Source organism: Mercenaria mercenaria, chromosome 7, assembly GCF_021730395.1.
Source record: "Mercenaria mercenaria strain notata chromosome 7, MADL_Memer_1, whole genome shotgun sequence".
NCBI lineage: Eukaryota > Metazoa > Mollusca > Bivalvia > Venerida > Veneridae > Mercenaria > Mercenaria mercenaria.
The window spans coordinates 84,855,585-84,877,964 of record NC_069367.1 but is presented as its reverse complement, the minus strand read 5'-3'; the positions used below and the strand labels follow the sequence as shown (position 1 = coordinate 84,877,964).

At 34.2% G+C, this 22,380-nt stretch overlaps 2 protein-coding genes and 1 long non-coding RNA gene across 3 annotated transcripts; all 3 read left to right on the top strand.

The window, feature by feature from the left end:
• The first annotated feature begins 261 nt into the window (after positions 1–261).
• On the top strand, positions 262–5,455 carry LOC128558843 (uncharacterized). The gene is made up of 4 exons (XR_008371955.1): positions 262–407; positions 1,632–1,649; positions 3,616–3,768; positions 5,341–5,455. It is a non-coding gene; the product is annotated as an uncharacterized LOC128558843 (long non-coding RNA).
• A 366-nt stretch (positions 5,456–5,821) lies between these two features.
• On the top strand, positions 5,822–9,812 carry LOC128558842 (uncharacterized). Its single transcript, XM_053549059.1, has 4 exons — positions 5,822–5,906; positions 6,751–6,912; positions 8,769–9,050; positions 9,497–9,812. The coding sequence occupies exons 1-4, from the start codon at positions 5,877–5,879 to the stop codon at positions 9,590–9,592; spliced, it is 570 nt and encodes a 189-aa protein (XP_053405034.1). The 5' UTR covers positions 5,822–5,876; the 3' UTR covers positions 9,593–9,812.
• Positions 9,740–21,926, top strand: LOC123555247 (uncharacterized). Its single transcript, XM_053547308.1, has 8 exons — positions 9,740–9,832; positions 10,270–10,448; positions 13,604–13,800; positions 14,210–14,400; positions 14,945–15,211; positions 16,716–16,830; positions 19,472–19,613; positions 20,519–21,926. The coding sequence occupies exons 1-8, from the start codon at positions 9,740–9,742 to the stop codon at positions 20,682–20,684; spliced, it is 1,350 nt and encodes a 449-aa protein (XP_053403283.1). The 3' UTR covers positions 20,685–21,926.
• The last annotated feature ends 454 nt before the right edge of the window (positions 21,927–22,380 follow it).

Sequence of the window (22,380 nt, the reverse complement as noted above, 5' to 3'; positions counted from 1 at the left end):
AACTAATAAATCTTCCTTTCAGAATTTGTAAAACTCAAGAATTGAAAAATGGATTATGCCTCAAAAGTAGAGTTAATGTTTGATTTATCACTTCTCCAACTTACTTTTCAGTCATTAATTCACAACATAAGGAAAGAATGATTAATTTATATAGATCGGTAAAAAGAGTTAAGCTTGAAGCCAAAGCTTAACAAACAAGGCTTAAAATAATTGTGCTGTCATTATTTATGTCTTTTATCCAGACAGGATAACTAAACTGGAAGAAGGCAAGGAATACCAATATATAGCATGCCTTGTTGACTATGACAGCAACTGTAAACAGCGATATAATATCAAGATCCGACAATGTGGTGTGGAAATTCAGTATTACTTACTTCCTACTGATGGAATAAGTGCCTATTGTTTCGGTAATTCTCTTACTCTTTAACCGTTCAGAGCCTTCTGTTCTAATTTAAAACTTCCTTACACATACAAACTGATGATTGTGTATAGAATTACAGTTTTGTAAACATCACTTCTGGTCTGTAGGTTTATCGTTTTTACCACGAATGTATAATATTTTAAATTCGTTTTAGTATGGCTTTACTCTTGTTATGTCCCCGCAATTAAAATTGGGGCATTTTGGCGTTACCCCTATCCGTGTGTATAACAAATAAACACCATATCAAGACGACGTGACACGTGCAAAATTCAGGCCTCTAGCTTAAAGGTAAGGGTCACACGTGGATGCCTAAATTTTAAGGTCAGTTTTCTTATCTGCTCCTTATCCTTTTTTTTTGCATGAATGGATATTCAAAAACACACTTAGAGGTCAAGATTTATGGTTGATCAGTTCTCGTCTCTAATATACTTTTATGCATGCATTGACATTCACTATAACAAGACAACGTATCCCGTTTAAGACACGTATTCCTAGTTTAAAGGTCAAAGTCTTACAAATAATTCAAGGATTTATGGTGAAAAGATCCTGTGAAAACATATAACGCATACAAGGAACAAAATAACAGACTTGGTCTGACTGTGTATGTTGATGTGAGGTACTGTGTACAACATATATCACATCCCCTAGCCTCGGCTTAAGCGAACTTCTACTTCAGTAAAACTGAGTATTGTCTATGATCCTAAAAGACCAGAACATATAACAACAATGAGTCCGAGAAGACGTTTAACAGTCGCCACTGGGTACTAAAATACGCTGTTTCAATAGTTAATAAAGTATGTGCAATGTTCCTTTGAGATCACAGAACGCAACCATGCAACATAGTAGCAGATTCAGCCTGTGCAACGCACTCTCTGAAGTAGGGTTAACTTATAGGGGTTGTGCAGAATGAGCAGGACAAAACAGTTTTACCTATTTCAATACCTATGATTGGCCGGTTTCCTTACGTTTGGAGGGAATTCATATTAGCGGGACACCATACACTTTTTAGCTGAACTCGTGGAGTATGTACTGTTATATTTCTATTCAAACCCATAACTTCACTACACATATTCTTTTGTCGAAGTGTCAAAGGGTTTACATTTCTCTGTCCTTATATCACATAGCGGGACATTCGTATCCTCTGAACATATTTCTAGTTATTTTTAAATTTTGAATTAAATTATTAATCAAAAATACATCTTTTTTACAGAACCATCCTCTGTCACAGGTAATGATATAACATTATTAATATATGTAATCCCTTTTTAATAAGTTTGAAATGTGTCTAATACGTTCCATACAATAACTGATACTTAACTCTTGTGGGTTCAAACCTTTTTAATTTATGTACAGTACCTTTTAACAGTAACATAATTTCAGTGTTTTGCCTAATTTCGCTACAAATCTGTGTCAATGTTTTGTCTACATGTACACGGTGGGGAAACCAAGAATGCAACGTCATCAAAACCCAGCGCAATTGAGCTGACTACACACAAATTTACGTCGATTCAGGTCAGAGAGTCTTGTAACTTTTTTTATTACCGCAGTTTTCGACTCGAGATAAAGAGCGGTAGTGTTCCATATTGTACGTATAGCTTGGTTTTTGCTCGAAAACGCGAACAGTTGGCAAAGAGGGTATGAACTGTACCACACTTTTGTCTGAGAAAGTGAGTTTTGACCGTATTTTCGTAAAATGAGGACAGATTTGACGCTCATTTAATATCAGTGACGAGCATAATAGTCAATCATTGTTTTATTTTGCTATTTTTCCCTTTTAATGCGGAGCGCCAAGCAACGGATACCATTTTTCACGTCTTTGGTATGACGCGGCCGGGGATCGAACCTACGACCTCGCGCGCTCGAAGCGGACCCTCTACCACTAGGCTATAGACGTTGCCGTTATTTTAAGAGATCAGCGCTTTCAAGCTGATTAATAATGACACTACTTAGAACTATTTAATGTTCGAACAATTTTAATATCACGTTTTATCTTTAGAAATATAATATTGTTGTCATGGGATTGCCATTCAGTAAATAAATTTCGGTTCCGTATGCAGAACCCAGGCTTTAGTCTACGTAATGATAATACATTGTATGCCTTTCTGCCGGTTCATCAAATGTGCATAATCACCTTAAGTGATTATGCCTTTTTTATGTATAAGGTTGGATTGTATTTAATATTTGAAAGAGACTTCCGTTTGCTGAAATAAGATTTAAAATATCTTACAGTTATAATATTTAGTTAAAGTACTAACTATCCGTGTTTTATGCACTTTGGGGTGGATATAGTTATAAACAAAATAACAATACAATAACTATTTCAATCCTCTATTTGCTTTTAAACTTTGTTTGCAGGACTTTTATGCAAATTTGTCTTGCTATCTTAAAATAATGTTTTTCTTAAGATGCAATCAATCTGAACACCGTGTTCTTATGCCACGCTATACACAGAGATAAATGTTAGCCTAACATGTGCTCAGCCATTGCTATATGATTTGGCAGATCTATTTTAACTGGTCTATAGCCTCGCGGTAAATGGTTAGAACTGTTGATTGTATGCATAGACGACATTTGTTGTTGAACAACGTAGCTTGACTGCCTAAGACATAGCTTTTAGGAAGCATAACTGCAATAATGGTAATTAAGAGTGTGGATGTTCTCCAACAAAGTCGTCAGTGTGGATGTTCTAATTTTAATAATGTTGTTTGTTTTGAATAAAATATTGTCAGATATCCTTGTACATAGCAAAATAAAACAATGGTTGACTATTATGCTCGTCACTGATATTAAATGAGCGTCAAAAGTGTCCTCATTTCACGAAAATACGGTCAAAACTAATTTTCCTAGAGAAAAGTGTGGTACAGCTCATACCCTCTTTGCCAACTGTTCGCGTTTTCGAGCAAAAACCAAGCTACACGTACAACATGGAACACTACTACAGAATAGTATACTCCAGGCAGGGTACGGTGCTCTTTATCTCGAGTCGAAAGCTGTAGTAATAAAAAAGTTACAAGACTTTTCCTACCTGAATCGACGTAAATTTGTGTGTGGCCAGCTCATTTGCGCTGCTTTTAGGTGACGTTGCATTCTTGATTTCCCCACCGTGATGTAGATAATTGTAAAAGTGTTTTGTTTAATTGGTTAATGGCTAATAAGACATATTTAAGTCATTACTTAGTACGTTATATTTTCAGTTGTGGCCCCTGCACCAATTATAGAATTGGCGGTCCTATCCAGGTGAGCGTGGCATTGATGTATAACCGTGCAAGCAAACGCTCCGAGCCAGAATTGGAATTTAAATGTAACTTCGGATCGGCAAAAAATGAGTACTTCTACGGAGTGAACTGGTAATTACAATTTTTATTTGTTCATGCTATATATTATTATTATCATTATTATTATTACTGTTGTTGTTGTTTTATCATTATTATCATTACATCTGCCCTTTGCTACAATAGGCAAGTCCTTACACAAGAGCTGTTGTTCTAGGAACATAAAAATTGTTACAAAATGAAGCTTGGCACAAGAACACTAATGTTTTTTGCCACTGGTCGTTACATGGTTGTTTCTTCGTGTATGTTTGTCTTTGTTTGTTACTTCTGTGTCATAATAATTGCATTCACTAGTGTTAATGTACACTTGAAATACATATTTACACATACCCGATTTCTATTCTTTGAATTACACTTTTTCCTGTAAGCCATTTGTCTTTTCACAGAAACAAACTTTTCAAAGTCTAAGCATTTATTAACAGAGGGAAATAAGTGAGAAATAAATACAAATACATGGCATTAATATAGTGCAAAAATTATAAAATATTCTTTTGCGTTTTACAATTACATAACACACATTTAAAATATATACATACAAAATATGAACAGGATTCTAGAACTTAAAATATAGAGATTTCTATACCATGTTCAATTAGCCTATCTTGAATATATTTTGTATTTCCCTACTGAAAGTGGTAATATAGAAATGTTGTCCTTTACCCTTGTGTTTCCATAACCATACAAAAGGATTGTTTCTTCTCCTGCTATTCCACCTTCACATCATCCCATCCCTTCTTTACTTTGTATTTTTACTTTTTTTGTTCTGTGTGATTCTCCATATTATGTCTTCATATGCCGTCTCCCCCATCCCTCCCCCGCCTTCCCCCCATACATATAGATAAATTACCACATAACCACTTTCTCCAACACACCTGACGAATCGAACATTTCCTCCAAAAAGTTGCTGCTTTTTAGTTTCTTCTGTTCTTGATACTAGCTTAGTATTTTCAAAAAGCCGCCTACCCACCTATCCACCATTACTATACCATACTATTGCTCAGCCTTCACATATGAAAGATATTTCTTCTGTTTCGTGATTCTTGATATATTCTTCTAGTACTCTGTCACCCCCACCCTTTCAATTGCTCACATAATCAGTGAGCGCCACTCAAGCCACCACCAGCCCAATCCAAACAGCAAGTATTTTATCTTTTACACATGTTACATGAATATTAGTTTGTTTGCAGATAACGACATGTAGGATATATTAATGATTATGAATATAATAGAATAGAAAAAGTGGAAACTCCACAGGTCGCTTAACACAACAAAAACGAATATGTTGCAGTCTCGGTTTGATTGAGCCTGTCCATGGACGGTAGTTAAAATGCATGTTACCGTCCACGCCCTCCAGCCCCTGGTTGAGCAGAACTCAACATTTACACATGCTAAAAGTACAAAAAAACAATTTAGAGACATTCTCGCTTGTATCACCTAATGGAGATATTTTTGTTTACTTCGATAACACAAACACATAAATGCAAATGATTATGTAATCGTTGCTTTATGAAAGTTTCAAACTTGAGAAAGTTACAGAAGTTTGAGTACAGCCGTAGTGTATTACTACTTATATACATATCGTCTTAGGGTTATAAATGGACGAATTGAAAAGACATTTACACCAGTGAAACTTAAAGATGTAGACAACACCAATTTGAATGAAACTATACTACGATCACTAGGGTTTTCATTTGGATTATCGGTATGTATGTCATGTGTTGAGTAATCTCATACTCAAACTATTGAACGTTTGATTTAGTGTTCGTTTTGTCTTCCTAATTTTAAATCCAGTAGTACATCCTACAGACATATCACAATAAACTGACTTTATAATCATCATGTTAATGTCAAGAGTGCCACACAGGCTACTATCTATTACGTACGCATTCTATCCCAGCATGTATCTTTGTTTGGAACAGCAATTTTAAATCATGTATACCATCAAAACGAGAATGAATATAATAAATGTTACAAAATTATGGGCATACAGTACTGTAGTATAACTGGTGTAATGAATTTGCTGGTTTAGCCTTGAGTTTTGATTTATTCACTTTGATCATGTTATAGATCAGTGTGCAGTGAGGATATCTAGCACACCCACTGGAAATCAGACAAGTCCTCAGATGAGCGATACATTCTACGCAGGAGTAAAGGTAACAACAGTTTCCCACAAATATGGTAGCACTGTGGAAAACTAAATAATACGACATTTATATCCATTTGTCCAGATATTACAATATCTTCGCCCGATTTTCTTACTTTAGTCAAGTTGATTAACATTATTCACTGTATTTTTTAGGAAATTATCAGTTCTACAATACTGAGTAAGTCAATGTTGCTAAACATTTCCTTGATAGGGCCGAATAGATTTTATAAGAATTGTTAGCTTAGTTTTTGCCATGTTTGATGTTTAATGCAATGTATTTCACTTCTTGCGAGACTACCCTTCAAGCTTGTCTTGTACGTTTGTCTATATGCAACCAAAAACTTCCAGATAAATATGGGGTTGGCAAACGTGCTTGAAAACCAAAGTCATATTACTGAAACGTGGAACAAAAAGAAACAATAACGCTATTAAACTATGTTGTATCGTGTGTAAAGACATCAGGAAATACCTATTTTTATTTTCTTTTTACCTAGCAGTTCGAGAAAACTGCTTAAAATAATCCACAGTCGTTCCGCTAAACACTCAAGCATTAGTAAAACTCATAACTTACATTAACATGACTTTTACTAGGCGAGTGAATTGGCACAATTTATTAATATTAGCTACATGCGAGTGAACCACGAAGGCATAACCAGCGGTTTATAGTCGTCATATATGACAATTACATTTTGTCAGTGGAATGTTTATGTTGAGAAACTCAAACCGAACAAACAAATAATGTAGATAAAACGATGCTTCACTCTATGATTTTTATGTGACATGATTTATATGCGCAGGTGGTAAGTTACTGTTGCTGCTTTACCTAAATCCGTGTTTTATTTTAAAATCAGGTCCTTAATCCTCGGATACAGTTAACAAGTGGCAGATCCGCTTACATAAACCTACAGCCAACGATTCCTCTTGGATGCCGTCGTCCTGACGCTTTACCAGCATTCCGACAAGAATCATGCAGTGTTGACATTGAAATGTTTGATCCTAATTCCAAATATTCGGTAAAATTTGTATAGATATGGATACAGTAATGTTTCAATATACGCGCATACATCATGTAAAGCAACAACTTGCCTGAATCTGTTATTTTAAAAACCAAAATTAAAAGGTCCATTATGTTTATCTGGCGCCGTTCGGAAGACGTAAACTGTAATATAATTTATCTTTGTCAATATAAATTGTGCAAAAGAGATTAAGCAAGTTGAAATAAAAACCATAATTAAAATAAATAGGTTATATGGAGTTCGCTACTAAAAACCAGATCAAGCAGAATATCAAGAAAACGAGTATCTATTAAAAGCTGAAAGCGTTAGAAATGTATATAAATATGATAGTTGCTGTCATGTGTACTCCACATGAAAAAGTACTACGCATAGAAAAATGTAATAGAACATTTTTCTTTTTTCTGAATTATATATATATACATTTTACCGTCTCCAAACAGTTGAATAGGTGTAGCTGCTGTAAGGAAAATCTGTAAATAAACAATATTTATTGATATGATAGGTTTCATTATATTATTGTACATGCAGCATGCTGGTAGTCTACTTCTTAAATACTGTCTCCCTTAAAATTCGGTATGTTGCAAGTTGGGTTTTGAATATTTTCCGACTTACCAGTTTTATTCAGACACTATAAATTTGACGGACATATTCTTTAAATATGGAAACAAACGTAATTTGTGAATATTTAGCAAGTATGCTAATTTGCATATAATTAATTCATTCTGTACATATGCGTAGTTATTATATCCTAGATTTATATTCATCCTATTCTTTTCTATTGACGATTATGACTTTCATGTATGAACAGCAGAAAGAATGGCGCAAAAGTTAAGACAACACTGCTTTTTACATAATTTATATCAGGAAATTATTGCTACATGTCTTGAGAAGGCTTTGGAAGTAAGTTACAGAAATTTAATACGTTATGGAAACACATGAGAATCAGTTGCTTTTAAAATTTTAATTTTTCAAATTTGAAAAGCGTTTGTAATTGAAAACTAGTGATGAAGTTGCTTAATTATAGATCTTTATATTTATCTATCGTTTGGTGCGTATTTAAATATGGTGTATTGATTAAGAACACAGGACACTTTATTGCGCCCCGGGTTCAATTCCCGACTTGACATTTTTTAAGATAATTTTAGAAACAAAGTCTCATCTTCTAGTGTTCAAAATATAAACAAACTCCAGTTGTAAAGAAAATAATTTTAGCCAAAATCTGGAGGCTAACGCTTACATGCAAGTTGTACTGTAAGCTCAAAGCTAGATCAATTTTAATAACGCAATAAAGCTCCACCATTGAAAAAGGCGTTGTTGCATTCATGCCTTCGTGTCAAATATATTTTGGATATGTGCTTATGAAACATAGATAGACAAACTGAGAAGAATGATTGCAATCCTAAATACTCCAAAATCAAGTATGGGGACACAATTTTGGACATACCTAGAACAAATGCATTTATTTTGTATTCTATAGGAACGTCCGTACTGATCCGCTAACTAAAGCGAAGTTGTAAAATACTGGGTTTTCATAAGCTCACTTAGTGCTTGTTCTGTTGTCCATATAGTCTGTCTGATCTATTTAATATTACTATGGTAAAGAAGTTTCATAAGCATGAAATATAATCTTTGTCTAAGCAGAATAGACTTTCCGCTATGCGCTCAGTTTAACGCAGTATATTTTTCAATAAAACAGGTACTAATAAAGAAATGCATGCCGAGTACTAAGCAAAGGAACGCAGAACATAGAAGGAACAAAATGTATTCAATGAAATCTCTTAGGACTTAGTCAACAGTCACTTTTAATTGCTTAAATAAAATGTGTTTTGTTTTCGTTTTGATATTCATTTCAGTGCAAGGACACTTCTGTGACTTCAATCAGTAATCAGAAACTATGTGGAAGCAGTCTGACTGGATGGAGAAATACCACTTCTCAAGTCTGTATGCACAGACACAATGTTAACCAGTGTACTTACACTAGAATAAAATCGCATCTCCATTCCCAGACGATACGTATTACTGTAACAAACGATCGGCTTCAATACCCAGAAGATAAAACATTTACATTGCAACTTAGAACAGGAAACATTGCTCCGCATGCGTTCTGGCAGAATGCACGTTTAGATGATGTGACGGTATATTCATAATTGGTATCTTTAATATCTGTCAAAAGTTGTTATTAGCCGCATTTGAATAATTGAAACAAAAAGTGCGTATACTGGTGTGAAAAAGGCAGTGGGATCCCTGTCACTGTATAGCGCTATGCTGAAGTTGCTACCAGTCTATCTGTCCATATAAATATATTATATTGGTGTTTATAACTGTTTTCTCTTACAGTCTGTCAGTAGTGAAGCACTTTAAAGACTGTCAAGTTTAAAACTAGTAATTTCCAAACTGTTCACTAAAAGAATTGAAAATTAAAGAAAACACTATAGTTTGTTGCCATGTTTTGCACATAAACACGACATGAAATAAGGTAGAGTAATACATGATAATGGCAATTTCATACATTTGAAATACTTAAGTTTATATATTATGTCTGCTATCATTGTTCTATGCAGAGTTCTAATTGTACTTCTAGATAATATATTCTGGAGGAAGTCGAAATCTTGAATGGAGAGGAAAGACATGTTATACTATAAATGACCCTAATTTGAAGACTTTCGACGAAGGATAAACATACATGAAGGAAATTGGTCATTATCTTCTGTATAATAATACGAAGTATTCAACAGATGTTCAGATAAAAACCCAGAACTGTTTTTATAGCAAAGCTTCATGTGTATGTGCAGTTGCAATCCAGGCTGGTGGGGATGTATTTCTGATGGATGTCTGTGATACAGTTAAACGTGCATCGTTCATTCACTGCCGATCAAACAAACTGAATGTGATCGAAAAGACAAATACATATTATGAGGTAAACGAAAGTCTATAAATTCGCCCAGCAAACTTCTAATTAATCACCTAACATGCATCAGATGTTCCAGATATCAAACATTTATATATTGATAATTCCATTTTACATTCATTACTAATGACCAATATATTAACAGACGTAAGGACTTAAAAAGAAAGTCACCGACAAACGAAATATAAAAGCTATTCATGTTCATGATATGCATTCCGGGGATGTAACTAAGCATTGAGAGTTTCAGAAGATAATCAAACTATACTGAATTTTATTTCAAAATAGTCTGGTACATTTAAATGGAATATGCTTGATAAATAATTTCAGCAGTTTAGAAACGAAACATTGTGGACCCCAAATAATATTCAAATACATGTGTTTCTAATATTTTACAAAACATGAATCAGAGAGAAAGTAATTAATCATTTCATTTATTTGTTTTTCAGATATATCTTCCTACTGGCACAAAAGTTGATGTACATATGGAATATTGGAGTAACTCAGACTTTCTGAAAGTGTATATCTATCCGTCTCCGTCTGATGTACGTAATACCGAAGGATTGAGTGGAAATTTAAATGGACACCGTGATGTGACTTTAAACAGTAGATATTTTTCAAAATGGCAGTACGTGTTTTCAAATTATGAAAAAAAAACTATATTTTTATAGAGATACGGATCGCGGGTCGTTAATTCTAGGCGTATGTTTTTCGGGACGATTTGATAAAAGACACCGTGTCTGAAATCATCCGTCGTCCTCCTCTGGTTCATGAAGGGAAATTGGCTGCTACATGAAGAACAGATTTGTACTGGTACTGAATCCAGAAACACTGGTTAGGTAACAGCTCGCCGTTACGTAACTATAATACTGTTAAAATATCGGCGTTAAACCAAAATCAAGTAGATAATATTATATTATGAGGGATGTTCAAAATGTACCCGCAAAAGTGCTCTGATATCATTACTTCTAGTCCCATTTTGAAAAATGACGAATATAACATATAAAGTGCAAATATTTAAATTTTAGATTAGAGAACATGTACAGTATTTATTAATTGTCTCCTAAGCTATATATATTTCTCAATTGATTTAATTGTCTTGCTGAGAATTTATCACACTAGCTACTTCAGCACGACTACCTTTATAATAATAGATAGATATTGTACTCAACTTTACTATCGTAATCCATATTTAGTTTTGATAGTAATTTCAATGCACTTCTTCTAGAAGGTATATCAAAATCCGTTTTTATGGAGATGTTCTTTGATTTTGAGTCGTGGCAATTTTCTGTATTTGGTAAAGTTATAAAACGTTTTATTGAAAGATGTTATAAACCAACTGCACTTAGACACATGTTAAGTGTTCAATCCTTTTACAGCTGAACGCTAAGCTCTTTGATTGTGTTTGACACAAAAGACGGAGTACTGTAATGTAGGTACCTCTTACGTCATGCCGTTTTTAATATAGGTCTTTTGGCCAGTGTCGTAGTTCAATACGTTTGATTAACCGGTAATGATAGCTTAACGTCATTTATCCAGATACCTAGAAAAATGTCTGATAGCCTTTATACGTGTAGATTAACGATGGTCGTGAATCTATATGTCCCATTTGTTAAGTTTCAAACACTCAGCTTTTGTTATGGTCAATATGTACCAAATATTTAGGTTTTGATTAAAATAATTTGAAACAACAACATTAAATAAGAAGCAATGTAATGACTCTGTCTGTGTGTGTGAAAAGTTTTATTATATTCCTTTTTAACCCACCATGACAAAGGTCACCATACCATTCTAAGCTATCTCATATTTTAGAAGTAATTCATTACAACAGTTTTAAACTACTCCAGACATGCTTTAACATGATAATACCAACAGAAATACGTTGGTTCCAGAACTCTTTAAATCATTTTGATGAAATTATGCCCTTTTTGTACATAATCATCATTTCAACAACTGCCTGCTGGTGAGTCAATATATATCAGTAAGTAACTACACATCACAAGGAAATTACATTCTTGTCTCCTACCGCCTCGGTAGCCTAATGGTAGAGCGTCCAACTTGATTCCGGGAGGTCGTGGGTTCGATCCCCGGCCGCGTCATACCAAAGACGTAAAAAAATGGTACTAGTAGCTTCCTCGCTTGGCGCTTAGCATTAAGAGGACAGTGCTACATGTAGGACTGGTCAGTATAATTTGACTTGGTGGGTATCATGCCACGTGTCTACTGTGTGATATTCCAGTGAGGCAGCACTATAAAGTTGGGCATTGTGCTCACTGCTACAAGTAGACACCGTCGTTTATATAATTGGAAGCTTCTAGTTATATCATCTTTGCTACTAAACTTTGTTATTCTCTGTTCTGTAGTCGAGAGGTATAGTAGAAGTGCTGTTATCATCTGTCTGTCCTCCCCCATACACCCAACATATCCAAAAGCATTTTCCTATCTACTTTATTTTTAATGGGCTTCTTGATATTGTCTCTTAGTAGCCAGTCATGTCCTGCCGAAATGGCCCGCGCAGTCAACCCACTACCCCAAACCCTTCCCCAAAACATTATACTGTAAGTTTATTGTATTTTTATATTTCCGTTTGTTTCTGTATCCCTTCAAGATTATCCCACATCTATCCAATCACCAGGTACCCCGTCTCACCTAAAATCATTTTACTTATAGTTTCTTGATTTAGTTACTTAATAATCCGTTATCACACTTCTACATTACCGATCCACACAAACCCCCTTAAAATCAACCTTAGCCGCATTCTTTCCAAATTTGTTTAGTTTCTGTTACCTGTGTAACTTGCTATAGTTTCGGGCTGCTTGTACTATCCCCACTGATAATTCTTTTTTTGATGTTTAGTTTCACTTTTTCTTTTACTCTGATTAGGTTCTGTTCAAACTTCCCACTCGCTAAACATTGCCCACTCAGATATCTATCCTTTCAGGAATTGCTCGTTTTGAACTTAAATCGGCATGCCTCCAGATCGTTCAACTACAAAAAAAATATTGTTTAGATATCTTGAAATAAGTGCTCTATTTCTTAAGAAGGTAATATAACTCAATTATTGACAAAATTTATGTGAAGGAAGCACATGAGAATTTGCTGTTTGTACTACTATTACGATGAAAATCGAAAAACGTTCGTCATGTTTTTACTAAAGGTTAACTGTCTCGATTATAAATGTCTTTATTTTGTAGTCATTATTCACAACGTCAGCTATAGCGCAATTAGTAACGACGACGGAAAAATGTCTTATTGCCGCGGCGGTTCGGGGATCGATTCCCGACGCGGTCATCTATTTTTCTGGAATTTGAATTTTTTTAATATTTTAGAAACAAAAATTCATATTCTTCTGTTCATTATATGACCAAACTTTAATTTGAAAGAAATTTGTTTAGCCAAATCTTGAGGTCAGTGCTTTTAAAGTCTTCGATGGTAAAAGTTTCATTGTCTGCTGTTATAAATCTGATTTTTCTGAGCTTTATGGGATATAAGACCTTTCGTAATAACTCTAATTTTTGAACTCTTTGAACACAATTTTAAAGCAAGAATTACCAAAATGTTATAAGTTCTAATAACATTAACTATTATCACATCCTTTACACGCATAGAACGCAATAAAGCAATAAAAAAGCAGACCCGGTGCTTTTGAATTACATCAATCACACTCCCTACCACCAGCTTTATTTACAAAACAACACTTCCAATTTTGACTGTGTGAAACCACGCACTGGGGTTTGTCTTAATAATAATTTTTTATCAAAGATCTTCTGCTATTAATTTCAGGTTGCAACACAGTTTGTTTAACACAGTTAGATATGATCTTCCGTCAACTTGGACATATGATTATAATGTCTGCATCTGTCCTCGAGCTGTCCAAGGAGCAACTGTACCTCCTTCACAATCGAACGGAGCTAAAGATTCTAAAGCATCTTGTTTTTCCCAGCAATATGCAACATGTACAGAGAGCACCAACATTCAGGGTGAGAAAAAAGCCTGCACAATACGTAATAAGAGATCTGCAGAAAGACATCGAAGAAATATTGAAAGATTGCATGCACTGTCAGCATCACATTAAAGTAGTCATGATCGAATACGAAAGGTAACTTTATAGAAAATGACTGGCGTATTTGCTCCAGTATTCGTCATTTATAAATTCATTTAAAGTAATCATCAATGACAATTTGTAATATACGGCGATTGGATTCTAATTTAAAATTAATTTAATAACTTTATACTTTGATTTTGAAAATGGTACATGTGTATATCAATGTCTTTGTAGAAGCATCATTTTAAAGTTTATTATTTTCCTCACACTTGCCACCAATTATATATTTAAAAGACCCGTTGGGAGGATAAATGCAATATAATATTAATGAAATAATGTTGTAGGAACATGTATCTGTAAGGATGATTATGTTGGTGTTTCCTGCTTTGTAAAGAAGTCTGATCCTCTACAACTGACGGATATCGAGGGCGGTGGTGAATGTGATCTTGCATATGGCGATGATTGTCACGAATGTCTTCAGTTTCATACAGTGAACCTTCTTAAAGGCTTCAAATGCAAAATTGATACGCATGATGTATGTTCTTTTTATTTACCGCTTCTCGTCAATACCGTTGTAGTTTAAGTTTAGTTATTGTTTAAAGTATTGCAATGGTATTAGTCTGCTTACTGAATTTGAGTTATCTTTTTACAATACCCCATATCATTGCACACCAAACATTAAGTGCAAGAATATCTTCTTGACGGGAAAAGGTACTTATTTAAACCGAATCATTTCTGAAATAATCATGCCACGAAAAGCTGTCGTTCATAATTTCGTAAACAATCTAACAATATCTGTTTGTCTCGCTCTTGATACGAATAAACCATAAAAACTAACAAATTGTGATGTTTATTGCCTTAGAATGTTTTTTCCTAAATTATTCAAAATGAAATAGGAACAGTGGAAACCCACAGGTCGCCAAATAAGACAAAAAGTTAAATGTTCTATTAAGCCGTAGTGGAGATGTACGCTACAAACCGCGCCCACTAAGCCCGAATTGAGCATTTGATCTATCACTGAGAAGTGCTTCTCTAAAAACAATTTATGTCTGATTTTATTCATATATATTTATATATAGCTTGATGAGAACGGAACAGTCGTCCAATCGACTGAGCACAAACGCAACGGAGAATATGACAGTATATTTGACGGATACTGCTGCCCTTCAGCTGCGGAAGAACGGCGGAAGAGATCAACGGAACCTTCTGGTTTTACTGTGAGATACTCTATATCAATAAGTAACGATGGTCTACACTTCGGACCGAGTAGGAATGTCCATGTGTTCGATTCAACATGTCAGACATATGTAGTGATGGCAAATGGGGAATGGATGTTCAGCTTAAGGGTAGGCAATGTCATTTAAAAGTCATGACATTTTTTCATCGCCATGCTTGCTGTTGTAAAAATACCAGGACAAAGCTCCGAGAACGCCATTTAATTAAAACACCACATATGTGTATGTTTAGTTATATGCACGCTAAAATATATAAAAATATAAAACATAGCTGCAGCGTTCCAAAAATTATATACGAAAGAAATATTGAACATTTTTGTCAATATCATTTTTTGCACAATGGCAGTCAGCTAACAGATGATTTGGTGTTTACATATATTACTTTTAAGGATAGTTTTCGTTAAATCATCACGTTATTTTTGGCACATGCAAAACGACGCATTTTAATTGAAAGAAGCAATCTGATGACGCCGTTTTTCTTAATCGGCCTATATTCAACTCAGGCTTGTAATGCTAATGCTAATGCATAAGTAATGCATTATTTTTTCAAATAATGTCAAGTAATGATTGATGCTACAATTTTAGCATTAAAAATAATGCTAATTTAATGCCAAAGTTAGCAATGCTAATGCTAATGCTTAGCATTACTTGAGCATTTTCTTTTTTGAAACACTGGAAAAACATAATACATACGCAAAGTTATGCATTGAACTATACATTTAAAACCTGGGACAGCTCCAAAGTCAAATATATAAATCCATTAAAGTTCGACATAATAAGTTTTGTTGACCAAACTATCACACAGAATCTATTGTTATCTTTTGACACCTTTTTATCAACTAACAGTATGCCACTGATAGTGATGTTAAAGACCTTAAAGCTTTTACATGTCATGTCAAATTAGGCTGTTAGGGAGCCATTAAACAGATACTTGACTATCTCTTTCATTTAAAATGCTCATGAACGCTTTCCTTAAGCATAAGTATTTTTGAGCAGCTCATGTTTATAAAACGCAACAGTGATAAACTATATATTACATAAAAGATATCAATCGCTTCAGACATAGATAAATACAAAATACTGTAGAATTTAAATGCTGTGTTTCTTACAGTGCTGTTGGATCATTTCAAGTATTTCATACGTATTAATACCTAATTGGTAGATTTGATTCATTACGTATAATAAATGTAATAAGTCATGTATTGTTGCTATCAAATAAACAACTACAATGAATAAATGTAAAACAAACAAATAGTGTATGTGATTATAACATGTGATGATTCACAAAAAGTAATGGTAATGCACCTTATGTAATGCTAATTTAATGCATGATTTTGACAAAAATAAGAAATGCTAATGCTAATTAAATGCCATTTTTTCTAAGTAATGCTAATTTAATGCATTACTGTTGAAAGTGATTATTAACAAGTCTGATTCAAACATGCTTCTTAATTCCGCTGAAATATTCTACCTGTCAAAAAACAGTTGTCTTCTGTAACATATTCTGTCTTTGATAGTTAGAATATTGATAGACACACGATAATAAAGGCACTGAATAATGCATATGTAGTATTGCATGCTTATTTCAGTTACCTGTAAACAAATACCTTTTCAGGAGGATACATGTTATATAAATGGCCAGTGTCACAGGAACAGGGATCGTAGCATTGTTAGTGCAAACCTCATATGCTGTCCTTTAGCGCAAAGGTATCAATGGACAACACGCAAAGGTAAGTTCTCTTATCGCTCTTTGCATTTAATAACATTGCCACTCCACCCTTACCCCCGTCCCTTAATTTGTAGGAGAAATTTTAACCTTCGCAACAACACAGCGGTTTAACCATATTCATAGGTCGCTGCGTTTATAGAATGTTGGAGTTTCGTCCTTGCTATCCTTTTACCGGTGTTTTTGACAATATGCTGAATTCATAAGCACGTCCTTCTTTTGCTATGGCAAGATCGGGGTGCTGTGGCTTCTAGCGAATACAATACATTTTTAGTGATACATGAAATATGGATAGATAATAATATGGGAAAATATATGCATGTTCTTTTATTTCGTTGATATGGCAACAAATGTTCTTGCTTTGACAACAGATAATAAAAAATATGATAAATTTTAAATGTATTTTGTTATGACTAACAAATTACAACAGATTTTGTCATGAGATATGGACAGTTTGTACAAGACAATACGGAACAATATGGAGAGCATGCGCATTATTCAATTTTCTCCGTTCGTCCAATTATCTGTCATGTCAGTCACAAATGGTGGATTCATTAATAACTTTCAAAGTACAAGAGACATTTTCATGAAACCTGGAAAAAAGCAATAGGTAGAATATACAGATATGTTCGTCCGTCTGTCTGACGTTTCATACGCCTGACACAAAATGTAAATCATTGGATAACTATATAGTTATAGCACAAGAAATTGTGCTTTTTTGTACTTAATGGCCATTCGGTAATATTAAAACTTTAAAATAGAAAAAGTGGAAACTCCACAGGTCGTTCAACACGACAAAAACAAAAATGTTGCAGGCTCGGTTTGATTGAGCCTGTTCATGGACGGTAGTGGAAATGCATGCTACCGTCCACGCCCTCTAACCCCGGGTTGAGCAGAACTCAACATTTACACATGCTAAAAGTACAAAAAGCAATTTAGATACATCCACAGATGTATTCATACGGCGGTGCACAGGGAACCTTCAATGATACACGTGTTGTGGCGTGTAATTCCATGAAAAGTGACGTATGGTCCTCAGATAAAATAATGGGTTTGCGCCAAACGAGAAAACAATGGGCAAAACTAAACATACTGGAATTTAAAAAACTTGCAAAAAAAATAAATGCATGAAAAAAAGATCGAAAACTTTATCATGAATTCTTGTTATAATTACTTTGCATTTTCTAAAACATAAGTGTAAATGAAAATAACATAGGGAAATGAAAAGAAGTGCAGGCATTTAAGATCATTTTCCTACCTATCACGTTAATGTATATCGAGATGACAATTAACATTCGGTGTTTCCGGCAATATGCAGGTGGATAGTTTAAGATGTGATCAAGACTATAGTATTGTCACTTTTAGTGCACGCCACTTTAGACAAGGCATTTTTCTATGAAAAACAAACGGGTTTATCTTGGCACGTGATACATTTGCCTGTTGGTAAGCTCGAAAATTACAGACAGAGCGGAGCTCAAAAGCAATAATTTTATCTTAGATATTATTTTATTTATTTCCTTTTTGCAAAGGTTATGGTAACTGTCTTTTGGCGTGCTCTTAACTATTTTTAACATTTGATACTGGAATCTAAGTTTCGTTGTCTGCTCACATCTGGTTGACTGTAATACAATTACACTGTTGACCTCTGCTTAGTTATGCTGAATTGAATTAAACTATATATACATTACATTTTGTTTGTATTTGAATTGTGCTCGACAAAACAGCAGGATATGATTTTAGTTGCATTAAGTCACAACAGAAACAAAACTAGATACACTATTGCTCTAGAGTCTTCAAAAAATTAGAAATGTTGATCAATGTTCAATGTTTTGCCTGATGTATAAAAATGACAATTTTACCATTTCGCATCATTTTGTTTCTGGAAATTATTTATAATTCTATGTTTTCTTACAACAAATCATTGTATGTTGTTGTTACTATAACATTCCCTTTCTCAATGTGTTTTCATCATGCTATTCTGACTAGAATCATTTAAAGATTTAGTGGGAAAGCAGTTCTTGCTTGAAAACTAAAAGCAATTGTTCCATTGAACTATGGAAACTCTCATCAATCTAATATACTCAGCGTCACTGAAAAGGTACCACCCTACTGGCCCTTATATCTTAAAAATCGCATTGAATTGTATTAAAGGGATAACACGACTACGTTTTTGACCCAAATGAGAAGTCACTGATGTAAATAATTGTCAAATTCGATGAACTCTATTTGAGTTACGGGCTGCACGTGCAAAATGACTTTTTCGGGCAAAGTCAACATGTATGAAACTTCCATCGCAAATCATTCATCGCACTTGAAAGTTAGTCGACAGACGAAGAAAAAAACGATCAAAATCAGAATATCTTTGCTGATAATGCCACGTTTAAGGGACGATCAACGTCATCAGGCCATTAGCATGGTTGACGCCGGACTTTCATGTCGTGAAATTGAACGTCGTATGGGCTGTTCTCATCCGACAGTCATGAAACGGGTTAGGATACATGATCAGACAGGATCTGTGAGTGACAGACCGCGCACATGCCATTAAAAGGTGAAGTCAGTATTGTTTAAAAAATAAAGAGGTATATAAAAGTGGTAACTTTTCAATGACGCCCAGTATACATTATATTTCTATATTCAAATTGCAGAATGTGCATCTTATGAAAGACCCAGAAACACAAGTGAAAACGACAAGACAACTGTAGTCGCAGTATGTGTATCGGTGGCAGGGATTCTTATAGTTGCATGTGTAGTGGTATTTGCCATATGGACGTACAAAAATAAAAAGAGGTACGTTTCTTATAACATTTAAAATGTATTACCAGTACGCTTTATTTTAGGAAAACAATTTTCAGGAATATCTATACATATTTCCTTAGCAAACATATTTACTAAATTACTAATTGAAACCATAACTTAAAAATATGATCGGGGTTGTGTCGCACCATAAACCGGTTTAAGCACCCCGGTGGTGTTTTCCCCACTGACGGTTGAAAGGCGGTGCCACTCTGTGTTCCTTTATTCGTTGTCCGCGTGTGTTTGCCTTGTATGTGTGAATATATGGGCGTGTGTGTGTGTGCTTGCGTGCGTGTGTGCGTGATGGTGGTGTGCACGTCCGCATGCTTCGTGTTGCGATTTGGGCAAGCTGCGTTTTTAGAACGTGGCATTCTCTGTTAGATATTTATCCTTGTTTTCTTTTCAACCCTTTATCCATTTTCGCGATAATAGTTTAATCATGCCAGATGGTAAACATTGCAGCTTTGTGAACTTGTGATGAGGCTTCATCCCAATGTTTAAAGTTCCAGGCTTTGAATTTCCAATAATTCATGCTTGTTACAGGTTCTTTCAGCCTGGGATGCATTCCTAAAACGGGACTTTATAAACCCATCCTATAAATTTCAGCCAGTCAGCGCAACAGGATTGTTAAATATTATATTCCAATCTTTTGTAATCAAAGACTACAAAAATGGTATAACAATGATTTTTCTAAAAGGGTATTTTTCCATTTTATTTTAACTTGATTATATTTTATTCCGATTAAGAAACATGTTTTTATATCGCGTATTTTTTGTTGGTATTATTTCGTTACGGACTGCTGAATGGGCAGTTATTCTTTGAATTTGGCATTGCCTGTTGGACAATTTTTGCCCTTGTTTTTTTTTAACATAGCTTATCCAATGTAATTTTACTTTTAGGGCAGTGTCTTCGGCAAAGGCGGAATCTGAGAAAAGTCCCGATTACGACAAATTGTACTTGGGAAACCCTCCAGGGAACACAAAATTTCAAAGCGGTGGGAGGCCAGTTTTCAATCAACCCAACATTGACGTCTTTGTGACTGACTATGAGCAACTAAGAAAATAGAAAACTTATTGTCCATTTACATTTTCTTAGAACAGGCATTCTTTGCTTTTGTTTTATAAATTTGTGCTATGCGTTATCATTTTATTATTAAGTACATGATGTAAGTTTAGTCCTTTAACTAAGACAATAGACTTGAAAGTAGTAATAGACAACTTTTGAAATGATTTACTGAATCTGAATGAACATAAGAGATCAAATTTTGTAATCTGGCAGGAAATCAGGAATTACAATAGATTAACAATTAACATATATGAAAAGACAACAATGTTGAGATAATATCGATTCGTTGCCGCCATTCAAAATGTATTTCTTCCTATCAACGGACTGTTAAAATATCCATGTTATCATAGATTATTAGCCCTTCTTTTGTATGTATTTCTCTAAGTTTTATTGCTGTCACGTTTCATTTAAAAATCATCTCCATTTTATCTTAATTCCAGTGTGATTTTAGCACTTCTAACCGGAATACAATCATAGTAGAAGACCAAATGATTACTATCAAAGTATATAGTCAAATTTAATTTATCTTACGTTTCATGTCATTTTATCGGTTTTTCGTTTTGAATAATATATGAATTAAGTTAAACAATCCATATTTCCTCAAAACTAAAATTGTACGAAATTTCATCAAGTTTTATTGCTTGTCGGTAATGTAGGAAAACGTTTCTATTAATCTCGAAGTCTTTATCAAAACTGGAAACCAATGTTTCGAATTTATGTTGGTCTTTATATATAAAACAGGTTTATTAGCGCAGAATGTGATCCGTCCTTGCAAATTACACGAGAGCCGAATAAAAAATCCCAGATCTAGCTACTGTTGTAATGACCTTTTATCATATACCATATTGTTGTTTGTTGTTTTGTTATTGAATGAAATCTTGAATGTTTGCCATGTTGAAATAGAAATCAGTGAAGTATTTGTGTGCGCTATTTATAGAACTGTGTCAGGTCATGCATATTAAATGAAAGAAGACAGGCAAAATATAATACAGGAGGTACAATACCGTTACTTTGTCAGTCTGTTCATATTACCTTGAGAAATACAAACTGCATTTGACAGAATTTATCTCGTCAACGGACTCTCAGCTGTCACTGTTTATGGGAAATGAATCTTTATTTTGATTGGTCGTTGTGAAACTTTATATTAGAAACAAAATGTCGCAAGGCGAACATCTCTCAATTTCCAAATGTGATTTACTGATTATCTTTCTTTGCAATGATTTCTACCATTAATTACATCTTATACCTTAAATAAATCATATTTTCTGAAACTATCGTTTTTATTTTTTTGTCTATAAAAATACAACGTAGTATGAATCATGGTTTTCTTGCCAAAAATATTTGTTGGATAATTTTCTTATTAGAATTTTAAAAGTCAATACATAGCCTTATAAAGTCTGTAACATTATCCATTTCAAGCAAAGAATTCAACCAAGAAGAATAATAGCAGATTTGCTTTGACTGAGTCTGTACATGAGAGGTAATGAAATCTGCAACACCTCTCACACTTAAGCGGAACTCTATTACACATTTGTTGAATGGACTCCCAAAGGACCAGAAAATATAACACTGAATCCAAGTACGGGGAGACTTTTTACATCCGCCACCCGGCACTTAAAGATTGCTGTTGTGGAAGTTGATAAAATTTGTAAAAAAAGATCCCTTGGAAGCATAAAAATAATAACTTCACTGAGAC

What these genes read in the sequence shown, in the direction of transcription:
- LOC128558842 (XM_053549059.1), top strand. Translation starts at nt 5,877, where the DNA reads ATGAGCGATACATTCTACGCAGGAGTAAAG. An exon ending in CATTCTACGCAGGAGTAAAG is followed by an intron (nt 5,907 to 6,750) that starts GTAACAACAGTT and finishes TTTTAAAATCAG; the next exon opens with GTCCTTAATCCTCGGATACA. An exon ending in ATCCTAATTCCAAATATTCG is followed by an intron (nt 6,913 to 8,768) that starts GTAAAATTTGTA and finishes TATTCATTTCAG; the next exon opens with TGCAAGGACACTTCTGTGAC.
- LOC123555247 (XM_053547308.1), top strand. Translation starts at nt 9,740, where the DNA reads ATGGATGTCTGTGATACAGTTAAACGTGCATCGTTCATTCACTGCCGA. An exon ending in AGACAAATACATATTATGAG is followed by an intron (nt 9,833 to 10,269) that starts GTAAACGAAAGT and finishes TTTGTTTTTCAG; the next exon opens with ATATATCTTCCTACTGGCAC. An exon ending in AGAGAGCACCAACATTCAGG is followed by an intron (nt 13,801 to 14,209) that starts GTGAGAAAAAAG and finishes ATAATGTTGTAG; the next exon opens with GAACATGTATCTGTAAGGAT.